Source organism: Rhynchophorus ferrugineus, unplaced genomic scaffold (assembly GCF_030347505.1).
Source record: "Rhynchophorus ferrugineus isolate W39M unplaced genomic scaffold, kcgeb_rfMv2 rfM8, whole genome shotgun sequence".
Classification (NCBI taxonomy): domain Eukaryota; kingdom Metazoa; phylum Arthropoda; class Insecta; order Coleoptera; family Curculionidae; genus Rhynchophorus; species Rhynchophorus ferrugineus.
In genome coordinates, this window is record NW_027472587.1 from 32,619,157 (window position 1) to 32,643,761 (window position 24,605).

General features: G+C 45.8%; 1 protein-coding gene across 1 annotated transcript in view; it reads right to left on the bottom strand.

Annotated features, from left to right (window-relative positions):
• The window catches only part of LOC143201549 (uncharacterized), a 79,578-nt gene extending 61,841 nt beyond the window's left edge, over positions 1–17,737 (bottom strand). Inside the window, exons 1-3 of the mRNA XM_076412673.1 lie at positions 17,585–17,737; positions 11,645–11,713; positions 613–2,113 (exon numbers count right to left, since the gene is read on the bottom strand). Of these exons, the coding sequence (XP_076268788.1) occupies positions 613–2,113; positions 11,645–11,713; positions 17,585–17,737 (1,723 nt within the window). The remainder of the gene's footprint in view (positions 1–612; positions 2,114–11,644; positions 11,714–17,584) is intronic.
• Between the last annotated feature and the right edge of the window lie 6,868 nt (positions 17,738–24,605).

The following is a 24,605-nucleotide window of genomic DNA, read 5'->3' on the forward strand; positions in this document are numbered from 1 at the left end:
TGGCCGTTGTACTCTCCGTCATTATGGTGGATGCTGGAGTTGTTTCGGACGATTCCGTTGTAGCCGTTGTACTCTCCGTCATTATGGTGGATGCTGGAGTTGTTTCGGACGATTCCATTGTGGCCGTTGTACTCTCCGTCGTTATGGTGGATGCTGGAGTTGTTTCGGACGATTCCGTTGTGGCCGTTGTACTCTCCGTTGTTATGGTAGATTCAGGTGTCGTTTCGGACGATTCCGTTGTGGCCGTTGTACTCTCCGTTGTTATGGTAGATTCAGGTGTCGTTTCGGATGATTCCGTTGTGGCCGTTGTACTCTCCGTCGTTATGGTGGATGCTGGAGTTGTTTCGGACGATTCCGTTGTGGCCGTTGTACTCTCCGTCGTTATGGTGGATGCTGGAGTTGTTTCGGACGATTCCGTTGTGGCCGTTGTACTCTCCGTTTTTATGGTAGATTCAGGTGTCGTTTCGGACGATTCCGTTGTGGCCGTTGTACTCTCCGTCGTTATGGTAGATTCAGGTGTCGTTTCGGACGATTCCGTTGTGGCCGTTGTACTCTCCGTCGTTATGGTGGATGCTGGAGTTGTTTCGGACGATTCCGTTGTGGCCGTTGTACTCTCCGTCGTTATGGTGGATGCTGGAGTTGTTTCGGACGATTCCGTTGTGGCCGTTGTACTCTCCGTCGTTATGGTGGATGCTGGAGTTGTTTCGGACGATTCCGTTGTGGCCGTTGTACTCTCCGTCGTTATGGTGGATGCTGGAGTTGTTTCGGACGATTCCGTTGTGGCCGTTGTACTCTCCGTTGTTATGGTAGATTCAGGTGTCGTTTCGGACGATTCCGTTGTGGCCGTTGTACTCTCCGTCGTTATGGTAGATTCAGGTGTCGTTTCGGACGATTCCGTTGTGGCCGTTGTACTCTCCGTCGTTATGGTGGATGCTGGAGTTGTTTCGGACGATTCCGTTGTGGCCGTTGTACTCTCCGTCGTTATGGTAGATTCAGGTGTCGTTTCGGACGATTCCGTTGTGGCCGTTGTACTCTCCGTTGTTATGGTAGATTCAGGTGTCGTTTCGGACGATTCCGTTGTGGCCGTTGTACTCTCCGTCGTTATGGTAGATTCAGGTGTCGTTTCGGACGATTCCGTTGTGGCCGTTGTACTCTCCGTCGTTATGGTGGATGCTGGAGTTGTTTCGGACGATTCCGTTGTGGACGTTGTACTCTCCGTTGTTATGGTCGATTCAGGTGTCGTTTCGGACGATTCCGTTGTGGCCGTTGTACTCTCCGTCGTTATGGTGGATGCTGGAGTTGTTTCGGACGATTCCGTTGTGGCCGTTGTACTCTCCGTTGTTATGGTAGATTCAGGTGTCGTTTCGGATGATTCCGTTGTAACCGTTGTACTCTCCGTCGTTATGGCGGATGCTGGAGTTGTTTCGGACGATTCCGTTGTGGCCGTTGTACTCTCCATTGTTTTGGTGGATGCTGGAGTTGTTTCGGACGATTCCGTTGTGGCCGTTGTACTCTCCGCTGTTATGGTAGATTCAGGTGTCGTTTCGGACGATTCCGTTGTGGCCGTTGTACTCTCCGTTGTTATGGTGGATGCTGGAGTTGTTTCGGACGATTCCGTTGTGGCCGTTGTACTCTCCGTCGTTATGGTAGATGCTGGAGTTGTTTCGGACGATTCCGTTGTGGCCGTTGTACTCTCCGTCGTTATGGTGGATGCTGGAGTTGTTTCGGACGATTCCGTTGTGGCCGTTGTACTCTCCGTCGTTATGGTGGATGCTGGAGTTGTTTCGGACGATTCCGTTGTGGCCGTTGTACTCTCCGTTGTTATGGTAGATTCAGGTGTCGTTTCGGACGATTCCGTTGTGGCCGTTGTACTCTCCGTCGTTATGGTGGATGCTGGAGTTGTTTCGGACGATTCCGTTGTGGCCGTTGTACTCTCCGTCGTTATGGTGGATGCTGGAGTTGTTTCGGACGATTCCGTTGTGGCCGTTGTACTCTCCGTTGTTATGGTAGATTCAGGTGTCGTTTCGGACGATTCCGTTGTGGCCGTTGTACTCTCCGTCGTTATGCTGGATGCTGGAGTTGTTTCAGACGATTCCGTTGTGGCCGTTGTACTCTCCGTCATTATGGTGGATGCTGGAGTTGTTTCGGACGATTCCGTTGTAGCCGTTGTACTCTCCGTCATTATGGTGGATGCTGGAGTTGTTTCGGACGATTCCATTGTGGCCGTTGTACTCTCCGTCGTTATGGTGGATGCTGGAGTTGTTTCGGACGATTCCGTTGTGGCCGTTGTACTCTCCGTTGTTATGGTAGATTCAGGTGTCGTTTCGGACGACTCCGTTGTGGCCGTTGTACTCTCCGTTGTTATGGTAGATTCAGGTGTCGTTTCGGACGATTCCGTTGTGGCCGTTGTACTCTCCGTCGTTATGGTGGATGCTGGAGTTGTTTCAGACGATTCCGTTGTGGCCGTTGTACTCTCCGTCATTATGGTGGATGCTGGAGTTGTTTCGGACGATTCCGTTGTAGCCGTTGTACTCTCCGTCATTATGGTGGATGCTGGAGTTGTTTCGGACGATTCCATTGTGGCCGTTGTACTCTCCGTCGTTATGGTGGATGCTGGAGTTGTTTCGGACGATTCCGTTGTGGCCGTTGTACTCTCCGTCGTTATGGTGGATGCTGGAGTTGTTTCGGACGATTCCGTTGTGGCCGTTGTACTCTCCGTTGTTATGGTAGATTCAGGTGTCGTTTCGGACGATTCCGTTGTGGCCGTTGTACTCTCCGTCGTTATGGTGGATGCTGGAGTTGTTTCGGACGATTCCGTTGTGGCCGTTGTACTCTCCGTCGTTATGGTAGATTCAGGTGTCGTTTCGGACGATTCCGTTGTGGCCGTTGTAATCTCCGTCGTAATGGTGGATGCTGGAGTTGTTTCGGACGATTCCGTTGTGGCCGTTGTACTCTCCGTTGTTATGGTAGATTCAGGTGTCGTTTCGGACGATTCCGTTGTGGCCGTTGTACTCTCCGTTGTTATGGTAGATTCAGGTGTCGTTTCGGACGATTCCGTTGTGGCCGTTGTACTCTCCGTCGTTATGGTGGATGCTGGAGCTGTTTCGGACGATTCCGTTTTGGCCGTTGTACTCTCCGTCGTTATGGTGGATGCTGGAGTTCTTTCGGACGATTCCGTTGTGGCCGTTGTACTCTCCGTCGTTATGGTGGATGCTGGAGTTGTTTCGGACGATTCCGTTGTGGCCGTTGTACTCTCCGTCGTTATGGTGGATGCTGGAGTTGTTTCGGACGATTCCGTTGTGGCCGTTGTACTCTCCGTCATTATGGTGGATGCTGGAGTTGTTTCGGACGATTCCGTTGTGGCCGTTGTACTTTTCGCCGTTATGGTGGATGCTGGAGTTGTTTCGGACGATTTCGTTGTGGCCGTTGTACTCTCCGTCGTTATGGTGGATGCTGGAGTTGTTTCGGACGATTCCGTTGTGGCCGTTGTACTCTCCGTTGTTATGGTAGATTCAGGTGTCGTTTCGGACGATTCCGTTGTGGCCGTTGTACTCTCCGTTGTTATGGTAGATTCAGGTGTCGTTTCGAACGATTCCGTTGTGGCCGTTGTACTCTCCGTCGTTATGGTGGATGCTGGAGTTGTTTCGGACGATTCCGTTTTGGCCGTTGTACTCTCTGTTGTTATGGTAGATTCAGGTGTCGTTTCGGACGATTCCGTTGTGGCCGTTGTACTCTCCGTCGTTATGGTGGATGCTGGAGTTGTTTCGGACGATTCCGTTGTGGCCGTTGTAATCTCCGTTGTTATGGTAGATTCAGGTGTCGTTTCGGACGATTCCGTTGTGGCCGTTTTACTCTCCGTTGTTATGGTAGATTCAGGTGTCGTTTCGGACGATTCCGTTGTGGCCGTTGTACTCTCCGTCGTTATGGTGGATGCTGAAGTTGTTTCGGACGATTCCGTTGTGGCCGTTGTGCTCTCCGTCGTTATGGTGGATGCTGAAGTTGTTTCGGACGATTCCGTTGTGGCCGTTGTACTCTCCGTCGTTATGGTGGATGCTGGAGTTGTTTCGGACGATTCCGTTGTGGCCGTTGTACTCTCCGTCGTTATGGTGGATGCTGGAGATGTTTCGGACGATTCCGTTGTGGCCGTTGTACTCTCCGTCGTTATGGTGGATGCTGGAGTTGTTTCGGACGATTCCGTTGTGGCCGTTGTACTCTCCGTTGTCATGGAAGATTCAGGTGTCGTTTCGGACGATTCCCTTGTGGCCGTTGTACTCTCCGTCGTTATGGTGTATGCTGGAGTTGTTTCGGACGATTCCGTTGTGGCTGTTGTACTCTCCGTCGTTATGGTGGATGCTGGAGTTGTTTCGGACGATTCCGTTGTGGCCGTTGTACTCTCCGTCGTTATGGTGGATGCTGGAGTTGTTTCGGACGATTCCGTTGTGGCCGTTGTACTCTCCGTCGTTATGGTGGATGCTGGAGTTGTTTCGGACGATTCCGTTGTGGCCGTTGTACTCTCCGTCGTTATGGTGGATGCTGGAGTTGTTTCGGACGATTCCGTTGTGGCCGTTGTACTCTCCGTCGTTATGGTGGATGCTGGAGTTGTTTCGGACGATTCCGTTGTGGCCGTTGTACACTCCGTCGTTATGGTGGATGCTGGAGTTGTTTCGGGCGATTCCGTTGTGGCCGTTGTACTCTCCGTCGTTATGGTAGATTCAGGTGTCGTTGCGGACGATTCCGTTGTAGCCGTTGTAGTCTCCGTCGTTATGGTAGATTCAGGTGTCGTTGCGGACGATTCCGTTGTGGCCGTTGTACTCTCCGTCGTTATGGTAGATTCAGGTGTCGTTGCGGACGATTCCGTTGTGGCCGTTGTATCCTCCGTCGTTATGGTAGATTCAGGTGTCGTTGCGGACGATTCCGTTGTGGCCGTTGTAGTCTCCGTCGTTATGGTAGATTCAGGTGTCGTTGCGGATGATTCCGTTGTGGCCGTTGTAGTCTCCGTCGTTATGGTAGATTCTGGTGTCGTTTCGGACGATTCAGTTGTGGCCGTTGTAGTCTCCGTCGTTATGGTAGATTCTGGTGTCGTTGCGGACGATTCAGTTGTGGCCGTTGTAGTCTCCGTCGTTATGGTAGATTCAGGTGTCGTTGCGGACGATTCCGTTGTGGCCGTTGTACTCTCCGTCGTTATGGTGGATTCTGGTGTCGTTTCGGACGATTCAGTTGTGGCCGTTGTAGTCTCCGTCGTTATGGTGGATTCTGGTGTCGTTTCGGACGATTCAGTTGTGGCCGTTGTAGTCTCCGTCGTTATGGTGGATTCTGGTGTCGTTTCGGACGATTCAGTTGTGGCCGTTGTAGTCTCCGTCGTTATGGTAGATTCTGGTGTCGTTTCGGACGATTCAGTTGTGGCCGTTGTAGTCTCCGTCGTTATGGTGGATTCTGGTGTCGTTGCGGACGATTCAGTTGTGGCCGTTGTAGTCTCCGTCGTTATGGTAGATTCTGGTGTCGTTGCGGACGATTCCGTTGTGGCCGTTGTACTCTCCGTCGTTATGGTAGATTCAGGTGTCGTTGCGGACGATTCCGTTGTGGCCGTTGTAGTCTCCGTCGTTATGGTAGATTCAGGTGTCGTTGCGGACGATTCCGTTGTGGCCGTTGTACTCTCCGTCGTTATGGTAGATTCAGGTGTCGTTGCGGACGATTCCGTTGTGGCCGTTGTAGTCTCCGTCGTTATGGTAGATTCAGGTGTCGTTGCGGACGATTCCGTTGTGGCCGTTGTACTCTCCGTCGTTATGGTAGATTCAGGTGTCGTTGCGGACGATTCCGTTGTGGCCGTTGTAGTCTCCGTCGTTATGGTAGATTCAGGTGTCGTTGCGGACGATTCCGTTGTGGCCGTTGTACTCTCCGTCGTTATGGTAGATTCAGGTGTCGTTGCGGACGATTCCGTTGTGGCCGTTGTAGTCTCCGTCGTTATGGTAGATTCAGGTGTCGTTGCGGACGATTCCGTTGTGGCCGTTGTACTCTCCGTCGTTATGGTAGATTCAGGTGTCGTTGCGGACGATTCCGTTGTGGCCGTTGTAGTCTCCGTCGTTATGGTAGATTCAAGTGTCGTTGCGGACGATTCCGTTGTGGCCGTTTTACTCTCCGTCGTTATGGTAGATTCAGGTGTCGTTGCGGACGATTCCGTTGTGGCCGTTGTACTCTCCGTCGTTATGGTAGATTCAGGTGTCGTTGCGGACGATTCCGTTGTGGCCGTTGTAGTCTCCGTCGTTATGGTAGATTCAGGTGTCGTTGCGGACGATTCCGTTGTGGCCGTTGTAGTCTCCGTCGTTATGGTAGATTCAGGTGTCGTTGCGGACGATTCCGTTGTGGCCGTTGTACTCTCCGTCGTTATGGTAGATTCAGGTGTCGTTGCGGACGATTCCGTTGTGGCCGTTGTAGTCTCCGTCGTTATGGTAGATTCAGGTGTCGTTGCGGACGATTCCGTTGTGGCCGTTGTACTCTCCGTCGTTATGGTAGATTCAGGTGTCGTTGCGGACGATTCCGTTGTGGCCGTTGTAGTCTCCGTCGTTATGGTAGATTCAGGTGTCGTTGCGGACGATTCCGTTGTGGCCGTTGTAGTCTCCGTCGCTATGGTAGATTCAGGTGTCGTTGCGGACGATTCCGTTGTGGCCGTTGTAGTCTCCGTCGTTATGGTAGATTCAGGTGTCGTTGCGGACGATTCCGTTGTGGCCGTTGTACTCTCCGTCGTTATGGTAGATTCAGGTGTCGTTGCGGATGATTCCGTTGTGGCCGTTGTACTCTCCGTCGTTATGGTAGATTCAGGTGTCGTTGCGGACGATTCCGTTGTGGCCGTTGTAGTCTCCGTCGTTATGGTAGATTCAGGTGTCGTTGCGGACGATTCCGTTGTGGCCGTTGTACTCTCCGTCGTTATGGTAGATTCAGGTGTCGTTGCGGACGATTCCGTTGTGGCCGTTGTACTCTCCGTCGTTATGGTAGATTCAGGTGTCGTTGCGGACGATTCCGTTGTGGCCGTTGTACTCTCCGTCGTTATGGTAGATTCAGGTGTCGTTGCGGACGATTCCGTTGTGGCCATTGTACTCTCCGTCGTTATGGTAGATTCAGGTGTCGTTGCGGACGATTCCGTTGCGGCCGTTGTACTCTCCGTCGTTATGGTAGATTCAGGTGTCGTTGCGGACGATTCCGTTGTGGCCGTTGTACTCTCCGTCGTTATGGTAGATTCAGGTGTCGTTGCGGACGATTCCGTTGTGGCCGTTGTACTCTCCGTCGTTATGGTAGATTCAGGTGTCGTTGCGGACGATTCCGTTGTGGCCGTTGTAGTCTCCGTCGTTATGGTGGATGCTGGAGTTGTTTCGGACGATTCCGTTGTGGCCGTTGTACTCTCCGTCGTTATGGTAGATTCAGGTGTCGTTGCGGACGATTCCGTTGTGGCCGTTGTACTCTCCGTCGTTATGGTAGATTCAGGTGTCGTTGCGGACGATTCCGTTGCGGCCGTTGTACTCTCCGTCGTTATGGTAGATTCAGGTGTCGTTGCGGACGATTCCGTTGTGGCCGTTGTACTCTCCGTCGTTATGGTAGATTCAGGTGTCGTTGCGGACGATTCCGTTGTGGCCGTTGTACTCTCCGTCGTTATGGTAGATTCAGGTGTCGTTGCGGACGATTCCGTTGTGGCCGTTGTAGTCTCCGTCGTTATGGTGGATGCTGGAGTTGTTTCGGACGATTCCGTTGTGGCCGTTGTACTCTCCGTCGTTATGGTGGATGCTGGAGTTGTTTCGGACGATTCCGTTGTGGCCGTTGTACTCTCCGTCGTTATGGTAGATTCAGGTGTCGTTGCGGACGATTCCGTTGTGGCCGTTGTACTCTCCGTCGTTATGGTAGATTCAGGTGTCGTTGCGGACGATTCCGTTGTGGCCGTTGTAGTCTCCGTCGTTATGGTAGATTCAGGTGTCGTTGCGGACGATTCCGTTGTGGCCGTTGTACTCTCCGTCGTTATGGTAGATTCAGGTGTCGTTGCGGACGATTCCGTTGTGGCCGTTGTACTCTCCGTCGTTATGGTAGATTCAGGTGTCGTTGCGGACGATTCCGTTGTGGCCGTTGTAGTCTCCGTCGTTATGGTGGATTCTGGTGTTGTTTCGGACGATTCCGTTGTGGCCGTTGTACTCTCCGTCGTTATGGTGGATGCTGGAGTTGTTTCGGACGATTCCGTTGTGGCCGTTGTACTCTCCGTCGTTATGGTGGATGCTGGAGTTGTTTCGGACGATTCCGTTGTGGCCGTTGTACTCTCCGTCGTTATGGTGGATGCTGGAGTTGTTTCGGACGATTCCGTTGTGGCCGTTGTACTCTCCGTCGTTATGGTGGATGCTGGAGTTGTTTCGGACGATTCCGTTGTGGCCGTTGTACTCTCCGTCGTTATGGTAGATTCAGGTGTCGTTGCGGACGATTCCGTTGTGGCCGTTGTGCTCTCCGTCGTTATGGTGGATGCTGGAGTTGTTTCGGACGATTCCGTTGTGGCCGTTGTACTCTCCGTCGTTATGGTGGATGCTGGAGTTGTTTCGGACGATTCCGTTGTGGCCGTTGTACTCTCCGTCGTTATGGTGGATGCTGGAGTTGTTTCGGACGATTCCGTTGTGGCCGTTGTAATCTCCGTTGTTATGGTAGATTCAGGTGTCGTTTCGGACGATTCCGTTGTGGCCGTTTTACTCTCCGTTGTTATGGTAGATTCAGGTGTCGTTTCGGACGATTCCTTTGTGGCCGTTGTACTCTCCGTCGTTATGGTGGATGCTGAAGTTGTTTCGGACGATTCCGTTGTGGCCGTTGTGCTCTCCGTCGTTATGGTGGATGCTGAAGTTGTTTCGGACGATTCCGTTGTGGCCGTTGTACTCTCCGTCGTTATGGTGGATGCTGGAGTTGTTTCGGACGATTCCGTTGTGGCCGTTGTACTCTCCGTCGTTATGGTGGATGCTGGAGATGTTTCGGACGATTCCGTTGTGGCCGTTGTACTCTTCGTCGTTATGGTGGATGCTGGAGTTGTTTCGGACGATTCCGTTGTGGCCGTTGTACTCTCCGTTGTCATGGAAGATTCAGGTGTCGTTTCGGACGATTCCCTTGTGGCCGTTGTACTCTCCGTCGTTATGGTGTATGCTGGAGTTGTTTCGGACGATTCCGTTGTGGCCGTTGTACTCTCCGTCGTTATGGTGGATGCTGGAGTTGTTTCGGACGATTCCGTTGTGGCCGTTGTACTCTCCGTCGTTATGGTGGATGCTGGAGATGTTTCGGACGATTCCGTTGTGGCCGTTGTACTCTTCGTCGTTATGGTGGATGCTGGAGTTGTTTCGGACGATTCCGTTGTGGCCGTTGTACTCTCCGTTGTCATGGAAGATTCAGGTGTCGTTTCGGACGATTCCCTTGTGGCCGTTGTACTCTCCGTCGTTATGGTGTATGCTGGAGTTGTTTCGGACGATTCCGTTGTGGCTGTTGTACTCTCCGTCGTTATGGTGGATGCTGGAGTTGTTTCGGACGATTCCGTTGTGGCCGTTGTACTCTCCGTCGTTATGGTGGATGCTGGAGTTGTTTCGGACGATTCCGTTGTGGCCGTTGTACTCTCCGTCGTTATGGTGGATGCTGGAGTTGTTTCGGACGATTCCGTTGTGGCCGTTGTACTCTCCGTCGTTATGGTGGATGCTGGAGTTGTTTCGGACGATTCCGTTGTGGCCGTTGTACTCTCCGTCGTTATGGTGGATGCTGGAGTTGTTTCGGACGATTCCGTTGTGGCCGTTGTACTCTCCGTCGTTATGGTGGATGCTGGAGTTGTTTCGGACGATTCCGTTGTGGCCGTTGTACTCTCCGTCGTTATGGTGGATGCTGGAGTTGTTTCGGACGATTCCGTTGTGGCCGTTGTACTCTCCGTCGTTATGGTGGATGCTGGAGTTGTTTCGGGCGATTCCGTTGTGGCCGTTGTACTCTCCGTCGTTATGGTAGATTCAGGTGTCGTTGCGGACGATTCCGTTGTAGCCGTTGTAGTCTCCGTCGTTATGGTAGATTCAGGTGTCGTTGCGGACGATTCCGTTGTGGCCGTTGTACTCTCCGTCGTTATGGTAGATTCAGGTGTCGTTGCGGACGATTCCGTTGTGGCCGTTGTAGTCTCCGTCGTTATGGTAGATTCTGGTGTCGTTTCGGACGATTCAGTTGTGGCCGTTGTAGTCTCCGTCGTTATGGTGGATTCTGGTGTCGTTTCGGACGATTCAGTTGTGGCCGTTGTAGTCTCCGTCGTTATGGTGGATTCTGGTGTCGTTTCGGACGATTCAGTTGTGGCCGTTGTAGTCTCCGTCGTTATGGTGTATTCTGGTGTCGTTTCGGACGATTCAGTTGTGGCCGTTGTAGTCTCCGTCGTTATGGTAGATTCAGGTGTCGTTGCGGACGATTCCGTTGTGGCCGTTGTACTCTCCGTCGTTATGGTGGATTCTGGTGTCGTTGCGGACGATTCAGTTGTGGCCGTTGTAGTCTCCGTCGTTATGGTGGATTCTGGTGTCGTTGCGGACGATTCAGTTGTGGCCGTTGTAGTCTCCGTCGTTATGGTGGATTCTGGTGTCGTTTCGGACGATTCAGTTGTGGCCGTTGTAGTCTCCGTCGTTATGGTGGATTCTGGTGTCGTTTCGGACGATTCAGTTGTGGCCGTTGTAGTCTCCGTCGTTATGGTAGATTCTGGTGTCGTTGCGGACGATTCAGTTGTGGCCGTTGTAGTCTCCGTCGTTATGGTAGATTCTGGTGTCGTTGCGGACGATTCCGTTGTGGCCGTTGTACTCTCCGTCGTTATGGTAGATTCAGGTGTCGTTGCGGACGATTCCGTTGTGGCCGTTGTAGTCTCCGTCGTTATGGTAGATTCAGGTGTCGTTGCGGACGATTCCGTTGTGGCCGTTGTACTCTCCGTCGTTATGGTAGATTCAGGTGTCGTTGCGGACGATTCCGTTGTGGCCGTTGTAGTCTCCGTCGTTATGGTAGATTCAGGTGTCGTTGCGGACGATTCCGTTGTGGCCGTTGTACTCTCCGTCGTTATGGTAGATTCAGGTGTCGTTGCGGACGATTCCGTTGTGGCCGTTGTAGTCTCCGTCGTTATGGTAGATTCAGGTGTCGTTGCGGACGATTCCGTTGTGGCCGTTGTACTCTCCGTCGTTATGGTAGATTCAGGTGTCGTTGCGGACGATTCCGTTGTGGCCGTTGTAGTCTCCGTCGTTATGGTAGATTCAGGTGTCGTTGCGGACGATTCCGTTGTGGCCGTTGTACTCTCCGTCGTTATGGTAGATTCAGGTGTCGTTGCGGACGATTCCGTTGTGGCCGTTGTAGTCTCCGTCGTTATGGTAGATTCAGGTGTCGTTGCGGACGATTCCGTTGTGGCCGTTTTACTCTCCGTCGTTATGGTAGATTCAGGTGTCGTTGCGGACGATTCCGTTGTGGCCGTTGTACTCTCCGTCGTTATGGTAGATTCAGGTGTCGTTGCGGACGATTCCGTTGTGGCCGTTGTAGTCTCCGTCGTTATGGTAGATTCAGGTGTCGTTGCGGACGATTCCGTTGTGGCCGTTGTAGTCTCCGTCGTTATGGTAGATTCAGGTGTCGTTGCGAACGATTCCGTTGTGGCCGTTGTACTCTCCGTCGTTATGGTAGATTCAGGTGTCGTTGCGGACGATTCCGTTGTGGCCGTTGTAGTCTCCGTCGTTATGGTAGATTCAGGTGTCGTTGCGGACGATTCCGTTGTGGCCGTTGTACTCTCCGTCGTTATGGTAGATTCAGGTGTCGTTGCGGACGATTCCGTTGTGGCCGTTGTAGTCTCCGTCGTTATGGTAGATTCAGGTGTCGTTGCGGACGATTCCGTTGTGGCCGTTGTAGTCTCCGTCGCTATGGTAGATTCAGGTGTCGTTGCGGACGATTCCGTTGTGGCCGTTGTAGTCTCCGTCGTTATGGTAGATTCAGGTGTCGTTGCGGACGATTCCGTTGTGGCCGTTGTACTCTCCGTCGTTATGGTAGATTCAGGTGTCGTTGCGGATGATTCCGTTGTGGCCGTTGTACTCTCCGTCGTTATGGTAGATTCAGGTGTCGTTGCGGACGATTCCGTTGTGGCCGTTGTAGTCTCCGTCGTTATGGTAGATTCAGGTGTCGTTGCGGACGATTCCGTTGTGGCCGTTGTACTCTCCGTCGTTATGGTAGATTCAGGTGTCGTTGCGGACGATTCCGTTGTGGCCGTTGTACTCTCCGTCGTTATGGTAGATTCAGGTGTCGTTGCGGACGATTCCGTTGTGGCCGTTGTACTCTCCGTCGTTATGGTAGATTCAGGTGTCGTTGCGGACGATTCCGTTGTGGCCGTTGTACTCTCCGTCGTTATGGTAGATTCAGGTGTCGTTGCGGACGATTCCGTTGCGGCCGTTGTACTCTCCGTCGTTATGGTAGATTCAGGTGTCGTTGCGGACGATTCCGTTGTGGCCGTTGTACTCTCCGTCGTTATGGTAGATTCAGGTGTCGTTGCGGACGATTCCGTTGTGGCCGTTGTACTCTCCGTCGTTATGGTAGATTCAGGTGTCGTTGCGGACGATTCCGTTGTGGCCGTTGTAGTCTCCGTCGTTATGGTGGATGCTGGAGTTGTTTCGGACGATTCCGTTGTGGCCGTTGTACTCTCCGTCGTTATGGTGGATGCTGGAGTTGTTTCGGACGATTCCGTTGTGGCCGTTGTACTCTCCGTCGTTATGGTAGATTCAGGTGTCGTTGCGGACGATTCCGTTGTGGCCGTTGTACTCTCCGTCGTTATGGTAGATTCAGGTGTCGTTGCGGACGATTCCGTTGTGGCCGTTGTAGTCTCCGTCGTTATGGTAGATTCAGGTGTCGTTGCGGACGATTCCGTTGTGGCCGTTGTACTCTCCGTCGTTATGGTAGATTCAGGTGTCGTTGCGGACGATTCCGTTGTGGCCGTTGTACTCTCCGTCGTTATGGTAGATTCAGGTGTCGTTGCGGACGATTCCGTTGTGGCCGTTGTAGTCTCCGTCGTTATGGTGGATGCTGGAGTTGTTTCGGACGATTCCGTTGTGGCCGTTGTACTCTCCGTCGTTATGGTGGATGCTGGAGTTGTTTCGGACGATTCCGTTGTGGCCGTTGTACTCTCCGTCGTTATGGTGGATGCTGGAGTTGTTTCGGACGATTCCGTTGTGGCCGTTGTACTCTCCGTCGTTATGGTGGATGCTGGAGTTGTTTCGGACGATTCCGTTGTGGCCGTTGTACTCTCCGTCGTTATGGTGGATGCTGGAGTTGTTTCGGACGATTCCGTTGTGGCCGTTGTACTCTCCGTCGTTATGGTAGATTCAGGTGTCGTTGCGGACGATTCCGTTGTGGCCGTTGTGCTCTCCGTCGTTATGGTGGATGCTGGAGTTGTTTCGGACGATTCCGTTGTGGCCGTTGTACTCTCCGTCGTTATGGTGGATGCTGGAGTTGTTTCGGACGATTCCGTTGTGGCCGTTGTACTCTCCGTCGTTATGGTGGATGCTGGAGTTGTTTCGGACGATTCCGTTGTGGCCGTTGTACTCTCCGTTGTTATGGTGGATGCTGGAGTTGTTTCGGACGATTCCGTTGTGGCCGTTGTACTCTCCGTTGTTATGGTGGATGCTGGAGTTGTTTCAGACGATTCCGTTGTGGCCGTTGTACTCTCCGTTGTTATGGTAGATTCAGGTGTCGTTGCGGACGATTCCGTTGTGGCCGTTGTACTCTCCGTCGTTATGGTGGATGCTGGAGTTGTTTCGGACGATTCCGTTGTGGCCGTTGTACTCTCCGTCGTTATGGTGGATGCTGGAGTTATTTCGGACGATTCCATTGTGGCCGTTGTACTCTCCGTCGTTATGGTGGATGCTGGAGTTGTTTCGGACGATTCCGTTGTGGCCGTTGTACTCTCCGTCGTTATGGTGGATTCAGGTGTCGTTGCGGACGATTCCGTTGTGGCCGTTGTACTCTCCGTCGTTATGGTAGATTCAGGTGTCGTTGCGGACGATTCCGTTGTGGCCGTTGTACTCTCCGTCGTTATGGTGGATGCTGGAGTTGTTTCGGACGATTCCGTTGTGGCCGTTGTACTCTCCGTTGTTATGGTAGGTTCAGGTGTCGTTTCGGACCATTCCGTTGTGGCCGTTGTACTCTCCGTCGTTATAGTGGATGCTGGAGTTGTTTCGGACGATTCCGTTGTGGCCGTTGTACTCTCCGTCGTTATGGTAGATTCAGGTGTCGTTTCGGACGATTCCGTTGTGGCCGTTGTACTCTCCGTTGTTATGGTAAGTTCAGGTGTCGTTTCGGACCATTCCGTTGTGGCCGTTGTACTCTCCGTCGTTATAGTGGATGCTGGAGTTGTTTCGGACGATTCCGTTGTGGCCGTTGTACTCTCCGTCGTTATGGTAGATTCAGGTGTCGTTTCGGACGATTCCGTTGTGGCCGTTGTACTCTCCGTCGTTATGGTGGATGCTGGAGTTGTTTCGGACGATTCCATTGTGGCCGTTGTACTCCCCGTTGTTATGGTAGATTCAGGTGTCGTTGCGGACGATTCCGTTGTGGCCGTTGTACTCTCCGTCGTTATGGTGGATGCTGGAGTTGTTTCGGACGATTCCGTTGTGGCCGTTGTACTCTCCGTCGTTATGGTGGATGCTGGAGTTGTTTCGGACGATTCCGTTGTGGCCGTTGTACTCTCCGTCGTTATGGTGGATGCTGGAGTTGTTTCGGACAATTCCGTTGTGGCCGTTGTACTCTCCGACGTTATGGTGGATGCTGGAGTTGTTTCGGACGATTCCGTTGTGGCCGTTGTACTCTCCGTCGTTATGGTGGATGCTGGATTTGTTTCGGACGATTCCGTTGTGGCCGTTGTACTCTCCGTCGTTATGGTGGATGCTGGAGTTGTTTCGGACGATTCCGTTGTGGCCGTTGTACTCTCCGTCGTTATGGTGGATGCTGGAGTTGTTTCGGACGATTCCGTTGTGGCCGTTGTACTCTCCGTCGTTATGGTGGATGCTGGAGTTGTTTCGGACGATTCCGTTGTAGCCGTTGTACTCTCCGTCATTATGGTGGATGCTGGAGTTGTTTCGGACGATTCCGTTGTGGCCGTTGTACTCTCCGTCGTTATGGTGGATGCTGGAGTTGTTTCGGACGATTCCGTTGTGGCCGTTGTAATCTCCGTCGTTATGGTGGATGCTGGAGTTGTTTCCGACGATTCCGTTGTGGCCGTTGTACTCTCCGTCGTTATGGTGGATGCTGGAGTTGTTTCGGACGATTCCGTTGTGGCCGTTGTACTCTCCGTCGTTATGGTGGATGCTGGAGTTGTTTCGGACGATTCCGTTGTGGCCGTGGTACTCTCCGTCGTTATGGTGGATGCTGGAGTTGTTTCGGACGATTCCGTTGTGGCCGTTGTACTCTCCGTCGTTATGGTGGATGCTGGAGTTGTTTCGGACGATTCCGTTGTGGCCGTTGTACTCTCCGTCGTTATATTGGATGCTGGAGTTGTTTCGGACGATTCCGTTGTGGCCGTTGTACTCTCCGTCGTTATGGTGGATGCTGGAGTTGTTTCGGACGATTCCGTTGTGGCCGTTGTATTCTCCGTCGTTATGGTGGATTCTGGAGTTGTTTCGGACGATTCCGTTGTGGCCGTTGTACTCTCCGTCATTATGGTGGATGCTGGAGTTGTTTCGGACGATTCCGTTGTGGCCGTTGTACTCTCCGTCGTTATGGTAAATGCTGGAGTTGTTTCGGACGATTCCGTTGTGGCCGTTGTAATCTCCGTCGTTATGGTGGATGCTGGAGTTGTTTCCGACGATTCCGTTGTGGCCGTTGTACTCTCCGTCGTTATGGTGGATGCTGGAGTTGTTTCGGACGATTCCGTTGTGGCCGTTGTAGTCTCCGTTGTTATGGTAGATTCAGGTGTCGTTTCGAACGATTCCGTTGTGGCCGTTGTACTCTCCGTCGTTATAGTAAATTCAGGTGTCGTTTCGGATGATTTCGTTGTGGCCGTTGGACTCTCCGTTGTTATGGTAGATTCAGGTGTCGTTTCGGACGATTCCGATGTGGCCGTTGTACTCTCCGTCGTTATGGTGGATGCTGGAGTTGTTTCGGACGATTCAGTTGTGGCCGTTGTACTCTCCGTCGTTATGGTGGATGCTGGAGTTGTTTCGGACGATTCCGTTGTGGCCGTTGTACTCTCCGTCGTTATGGTGGATGCTGGAGTTGTTTCGGACGATTCCGTTGTGGCCGTTGTACTCTCCGTCGTTATGGTGGATGCTGGAGTTGTTTCGGACGATTCCGTTGTGGCCGTTGTACTCTCCGTCGTTATGGTGGATGCTGGAGTTGTTTCGGACGATTCCGTTGTGGCCGTTGTACTCTCCGTCGTTATGGTGGATGCTGGAGTTGTTTCGGACGATTCCGTTGTGGCCGTTGTACTCTCCGTCGTTATGGTGGATGCTGGAGTTGTTTCGGACGATTCCGTTGTGGCCGTTGTACTCTCCGTCGTTATGGTGGATGCTGGAGTTGTTTCGGACGATTCCGTTGTGGCCGTTGTACTCTCCGTCGTTATGGTGGATGCTGGATTTGTTTCGGACGATTCCGTTGTGGCCGTTGTACTCTCCGTCGTTGTGGTAGATTCAGGTGTCGTTGCGGACGATTCCGTTGTGGCCGTTGTACTCTCCGTCGTTATGGTAGATTCTGCTGTCGTTGCGGACGATTCCGTTGTGGCCGTTGTACTCTCCGTCGTTATGGTAGATTCTGCTGTCGTTGCGGACGATTCCGTTGTGGCCGTTGTACTCTCCGTCGTTATGGTAGATTCAGGTGTCGTTTCGGACGATTCCGTTGTGGCCGTTATACTCTCCGTCGTTATGGTAGATTCAGGTGTCGTTTCGGACGATTCAGTTGTGGCCGTTGTAGTCTCCGTCGTTATGGTAGATTCTGGTGTCGTTTCTGACGATTCAGTTGTGGCCGTTGTAGTCTCCGTCGTTATGGTAGATTCTGGTGTCGTTTCGGACGATTCCGTTGTGGCCGTTGTACTCTGCGTCGTTATGGTAGATTCTGCTGTCGTTGCGGACGATTCCGTTGTGGCCGTTGTACTCTCCGTCGTTATGGTAGATTCTGCTGTCGTTGCGGACGATTCCTTTGTGGCCGTTGTACTCTTCGTTGTTATGGTAGATTCTGCTGTCGCTGCGGACCATTCCGTTGTGGCCGTTGTACTCTCCGTCGTTATGGTAGATTCTGGTGTCGTTTCGGACGATTCAGTTGTGGCCGTTGTACTCTCCGTCGTTATGGTAGATTCTGGTGTCGTTTCGGACGATTCCGTTGTGGCCGTTGTACTCTCCTTTGTTATGGTAGATTCTGGTGTCGATTCGGACGATTCCGTTGTGGCCGTTCTACTCTCCGTCGTTATGGTGGATTCTGGTGTCGTTTCGGACGATTCAGTTGTGGCCGTTGTAGTCTCCGTCGTTATGGTGGATTCTGGTGTCGTTTCGGACGATTCAGTTGTGGCCGTTGTAGTCTCCGTCGTTATGGTGGATTCTGGTGTCGTTGCGGACGACTCCGTTGTGGCCGTTGTACTTTCCGTCATTATGGTGGATTCTGGTGTCTTTGCAAATGATTCAGTTATTTCCGTTGTGCTCTCCGACGGTACGGTGGATTCTGTACAGTATCCTTGCCATATAAGAAGGCACAATGCTAGCTTAAAAATCGTCAGTCGAACCATTTTGGTCCAGTTAGAATTTTACACTTTCTTTCACTTTTTTTCAGTAGATAATATTTAACTAATTTTTGTTTCAAATAATTCCAAATATATTTTCATATCAATTAACACATTATGTTTTTTTTATGAAATCCTGGGCGTCTAGTCGTATGATATAAATAATATCTTGATTCTTTTCGTATATGGATCCTTCTTTCTCTTGCTAAACTTTGCACGAACAAGGCCACTTTTACGTTTACTTTTCAACAATTGCCCATGCAATATTCTAATAAAATAACAGATTGTTTCGATCACTGAAATTATAAATATTTAGTATAATAACACAGAGGGAAGTTTATAAATTTAAGGAGAAATACCAGAGATATCTACAAATAAATTTAATTTATCTTTCAAAAAAGGCAAAAGCCTAAATTCTAAATCAAAAATATTACAAAACTATATTTCAAGCAGACTCATCCACAAAAATTTTGTTTATTCTATAAAACATGCTGAATTACAAATAATAATGTTTAATTAATAATTCATATAGTTCATATTTTCATATTTTCACATTTTCCTGCAATACCGTAGAGTTTAGAGCTTTGTATTAAAATCCTAAAATTTCAGATGCCAGTGTAATATATTAAGACAATATAAAAAGAAACTTTCTGACTTACCATTAATTCGCGCGGCTTAGCAAATATTCTCTGTAATTGGATTTTTCATCAAACAATATAAACAACAAATTGTAGCGACGTCTTTTAAAATATGCCCGCAGTAAAAACTAATTCATTACATTGCATGCAAAAAGCTACTCTTGCAATTACATTTTATCAAAGGTTTTGCACTGTTAATTTAAATGTAATCGTTATCTAATCTAATCAACGTAGTAAAAATTATTAGTGAAGCGATAATTTACTAGCTTTAAATTATACTGCTGTTTTAGTTAGATGGGCATAAAAATTAGTTAATTTTTGAGGTTCGTTGTATTCCAAAGTTGCTGATAGTATCACCATAGAATGGTCAAATACCATCGCACGTCAACCCCATCGACAACATTGTCAAATTAATTTTATAAAAATGTAAAATAAAGACTATAGAACTGGATATCCTATATATAAAGTTGTGACTAAATTGTTGTATGAAATAATTTTACTTCTTTGTAAATATATAAAATATAAATATTCAAGAAAACATTAAAATGGTCTTGATATTATACAAGGTACTACAATAGTGATTACAATAACATTTATCTATCAGCTACATCAACAAAATACTCTTTGAGATATCCTAAGAAACTATATGATTTCCATTCAAGGTTATAGTCTTTGTATCCAAAAAGTGTACACCTTGGAATTTTCATCATCCACTCTCAATACCATGTCTGCTTCCATTAGCGAATGACTTATTAGGTTCCTTCGTACGAAATTCGTTAACAGCGCTATAGTGTATTTTCTTATATTCAGCTATTCTGGAAAACCGTAACATATATCAGTCACGACTATTTGATTACATATATATTTTGTAAAAACAAATAAACAAAACCGTATAAACCAAAATTCCAAGCAAATCCTAGACCTCCTCTCTTCTATTATATATTTGTCCATTCGTACATCTTCCAGCCCAGAGCTTTAACAAGCACCAGAGCCAATGACAAATGGTCTATAAATTCAACTTGACATGTTATAGTAAGATACAAATCATGTGCAATAAAAGCCATATTCAACATCTGACAAATCTTCGTACTAGCGTAGTTAGGTTATGACGAAGAAGATTTACCAGATGATCGATATATCCATATTTTTGTCCGATAAGTTTTCAACAGATATATCGATATACCGATATTTCTCAATTGTTTCTTAAGCATTATAAAAACTCTTTTATTGGTTATTTATATCAAACGTTTAAATTGATGCCCAATTTTAAAGGTTTATAAAAAATTATTCCCCTATATATTATTTTTCGGTCATGGGTAATAGATATAACTTTTATACGCAATTGACGTGTTTGTAATTAGACTGGTTTTCATTTCTGTAACGTCAGGTTAACCTTGGTCTTCAGTTTCCGGAACAAACAAAGAAGTTTTTCGAAACGACACGTATCACAGTCAATATTTTAATATTTATTCCAACCTTATCGCCTTCTGTAACTTGAAAACATTCAAATTCGTAAGTACATTTCATGATCTTCTAAAATTCTCACATAATAATAACCGTTCGTTGGTTTTCCATAAAATCATATTTTAAAGATTCCTATAAAACTTCCTATAGCAAGAAATGTTTATCATTGCCATCAGTTACTATTACTGTCTATTTTATAATGATTGTTATTCAATGTTATTGACTATTATGGACCAAGATTATTACTATTACTTGTTACTGAAAATTGATTGCTCTGGTAGGTTTTCATAATGTGTTCAGAAACATCACCCGATCACCTCGAACATCAAGACATACATCACACACACACAGACATTCACACGCTCTTCGCCTTATTTATTTTGCCACTTATTGAGAAATGGTTATTATATAATTTATCTTGATCTCTGTTTTTATTTATTTAATATGTTAGATTATTTTATTGTTATTAAATATAATTTTTATTTCACCTATGGAAGTGACTTTGAAAAAGAGAACAACAAGATAATTTTGAACTGCAAAAGACAAAGGTAGTTTCATATGAAGTGTTTTGATTAGTTGATGTTAGATATTTGATTATTCATGTTTACGTGTATGTTACATTTTAGTAAGCAGATGCTATTAAACTCTGGCGAATTTCAAAGTGTGCCAAAATTGATACAGACATAAGAAAGCTGGTAAAGATCAAAAGTAAACTGGTAAAGTTATGAACAATCTTCATCAAGAATATGCAAATTTGTAGACGATAACTTGCAAAGTTTAGTGAGTGCGAGGTTAGCAGCATTCAACAAGGAAGCATTATGTATGACTTTTTTATAAATATGTACAGTACCTGGAGAATCAGATGGGTGTCATGCCATTGCAAGATCAGTAGTCATTAATGAGCAAGAAGTCAACATCGAGCTAGGGCAGGAGATTATATCAGCTCAGGATAGATAGAGATGGAAAGGAGTACTGTAGCCATATGAAGACAATATGGGCATGGGGTTATTGATTTTCAGCCATTAAATGTCTTAATTTCTTTGTTGCCTTCCAGATTTTGTACACTTGTCTTATGGATAATTACAATTATGAACAATCACAAACATAAATTTACAACCAAGCCCCAGCAGCAAACGAAGGGATGACTATTACAAAGTAGGAGCCAGCGATAATTATCATATTAATATTGTGTTTGTTCTAAAAATAATATATTGCATTTCCTTGACAAAATATTATTTTCATTTTTATTGTTATCAGTAACATCACTAATAAATAAAATTGCATAATAGTTAAGATAACAATTGTATACGATTGGATTATGCCCCACTTAGTCTTTATCTAATCTAATCAACGAAATCTATAAATTAAAGAAAATTAATATATAAATATCTGTTATTATAATATATATCATCTGTTATTAATCAATAAAAATTTATTTTTCTTAGTAAAAATTTGGGAGATATGCAGGACTTATTTGTAACTGCTTTTTGAGTACTTTGGATTTATTTATTGTAATTTGGATTTATAGCTAATATGTTTGATATGGAGAGTGGTTTACATTGGAATGGAAAAATTGGCGATATATTATACTAGGACTTTTGACGTCGCAGTTGTACTGTTGATTATTTTACTTTAAAAGGTTATTTATTGAGAATAATTAATACGATATAATAATTGTAGGGCTAAGTGGTAAAATCAATATAATATTTAAATAAAACTTTATAAAATAATTTACAATATTTAATGAATGATATAACACTTACTTACACAATAAATAAACGAAGTTAATTTTAAACGTGTGAGTATATCAAACTTTTTACGTTCAGTTCCTATGTTTCCTTATTAAGTCATTTTAATATCACTTTATTTCTCCTTAGTTTCTTCTGCTACTACTTGTGTACATTTCTCTTCATACAATTTGATTTAATCACCCCCTAGTGCATATCTGCAAATCAGCTAATATCAATTCTTCCCGTTATCATTTTAACTTACTCATGCATATTTTCAACAATTTTTCACTCATAAATCTTTCATACTCTAAATTATGATTTTCTTCGGTTATCTTATATTAATTATACACTCTCCTTTAGTTGTTTCCACTCCCATCACCCCGTCTTGGTAATTGTCAGCATTGAATTGTAATCACAAATCCAGGAAATTTCATTTAGTCACTGTCACTGTCTGAGCCAGTATCCAAGTCAATAACTAAGCTGGTGATTTATAGCACTAGTACACAATTCGATCATTTGCCAATTTCAAACCAACCGAAAGGTGCTATTGTAGACAATCCTGCTTTCCATCTTGTCCATAACAACAACTGACGGTTCCTAGTAATTCCTTAACAGATGATTTTCAAACCAGAACAAAAATATACGGTTAATTTCTCCATGGTAGTCGCTCTTGGAATTGGATGGAGGAAAATACTAGCTCTGCTCAATGAATAAAATCGGTCCTGTTTATAGCACAAAGAACAATATATCTACAATGAATTATTAAAAAATATTATGATTGAATTTTCAATTCATTTGAATAAATTACCACAAATGGCGAAAATTACGATGGTTGCATTTGCTGATGATACTGCAATTATAGGTGTCGGAGATTATAGTGAAGAAGCCTCACGAAAATTGCAACAGGCAAGTGAAAATATAAATAATTGAGTACAAGCTTGGAAAATAAAATTAACGAAAGTAAACCTGTGCATGTGCAGTCAGCTTCAGTCAGACCCTACAAGCACCAATAATATTAAATAATATTATGATTCCATATAGCAACAATGCTAAATATCTTGGAATTAATTTTGGTGCAAAACTTCGCTGGAAGGATTATATAAAGAAGAAAAGAAAAGAACTGGAATTGAAATATAGGAAAATGTACTGGGCTAATTGGAAGAAAATCACAATTATTAGTACATAATAAATTGCTATTATATAAGCAAATTCAATTATGGGGATGTTCTGCAAAGAGTAACATAAACAAAATACAAATTTTTCAGAAAGAAATCCTGAGAAGTATTGTGGACACACCCAAATACTACAGGACTGATTAGAAACACAGTTAGTCAAGAAATCAAGAGAATTGCAAGGGGACATGAGGAAGACTCTATTCCCATGAGAATATTGAAGTATTACAGCTTTTGTATACCACCAGAGCAGGATACAGTCTCAAAATAATCAAACCATCTGATCTTGTGTAGTGTTGTATAGTGAGGTGCATGTAATAAAAAATACAGCAGTGACATGTATAAACATTATTTCACTGGAGACTGAGATAGGGCCGATGGATTTTCCTAGTTATATATTTAGATTTAAGTTATCATAAAGACAAATTGTAGGTTAGTCGGAAACGACTAGTAACAATTTAATAATTAATTAACAAAAAATGAATAATATCATATTTTCCATGAATTTCTGTTGTCAAACCAGTAATCTTGTTAATGTTCAATTTTGAAATATGTATATCCATATAAAAAGTAAAATAATTAATTTCCCTTAGTTTTATTACATGTTTTTAAAGACAATTTTAAAATTTACGTTAGACCCCTTAGTGGGTCATATCTCGGAAATAATTGTATTAAATTAGTTTTATATTGAAAAAACTACACACTGTTTTCATACATTTCATAAATTTAATCGCGAACAGAAATAACATTATACAATGCAGACAGTTTCTTTTTGGTTAACCCACTATTTTATTTCTATAAACTAAAACACGATCACTCCATCTGCTTTATTGCGTTCTCTTTTTCTACATACAGTATGCATAATCGGCTATTTTAACATTTATTGTCGATCTAGTGAAAACAAAAAATTACTTATAACATTTATATTTTGTGTTCCATTACTTCTATGGGATTATTCATAGAAATAATAATTAAATTGTTGTGTTATTCTCAGTGGCTTAACATAGAACAATAACATTGCTTTTAAATATAGAAAAACGATGGTAAGAGCTGAATGTAAGGTTAACATTTTAAAAGTTATAAAATGCACAGCATCAGTTTTATTTATAGTAGGATATTATCTATCAAATTTGTATGCCAAAACTTATGCTCCTAAATAACTGCCAATTTCAAAATGATAATAAGAAACAGAGAAGAAAATTATTCTTGTTGTTCAAATGAAAGCCTGTAAAGGGTATAAAGAGAAATAATATATAATTTTATTAGAGGTAATTATAACTTTTATACACAGTTTGTTGTAATTAACCTTTCATTCATTTTACTCTATTAAATGTATAATACACTCACACTGTCACTATAATAGTCAGTTCAGTAATCAATTCATTAATGGTGTTTGTCCATCAAAAATAGTACCAAAATTTGCAGTAACTGAAAAAATTAAACATTCATTTAAATTTTCTTGTGTTAGTATGTTAGTAGAATATAAAAAAAAGTAAGATTAGAATAAGAGAAGAAATTAGATAGGATTTTTCAAGACACACGAATAGTGGAGAAAGGTATCTTGAAAAAAATTACTAATAGAGAGAGACACCCCAATAATCTAATGACTACTACTCTGAAGGTAGAAGAATGAAAGAAACAGGAGAGTAAAAAATTTGTGGTTTCGTTTTTAGAGAGAGAGAGAGAGAGAGAGAGAGAGAGAGACGTAGTATTGACTAATGTTGATTAAAAGAGCAATGATTAAATGGTATTTTTAGGTTAATTTTATATTACTCTACAATTGGATTGTTAAAATTACAGACATATTTATTATCTAGTAGGAAATATTCGTAGTAGACGATATGAAAATACGTAATTTTAAATATTAAGT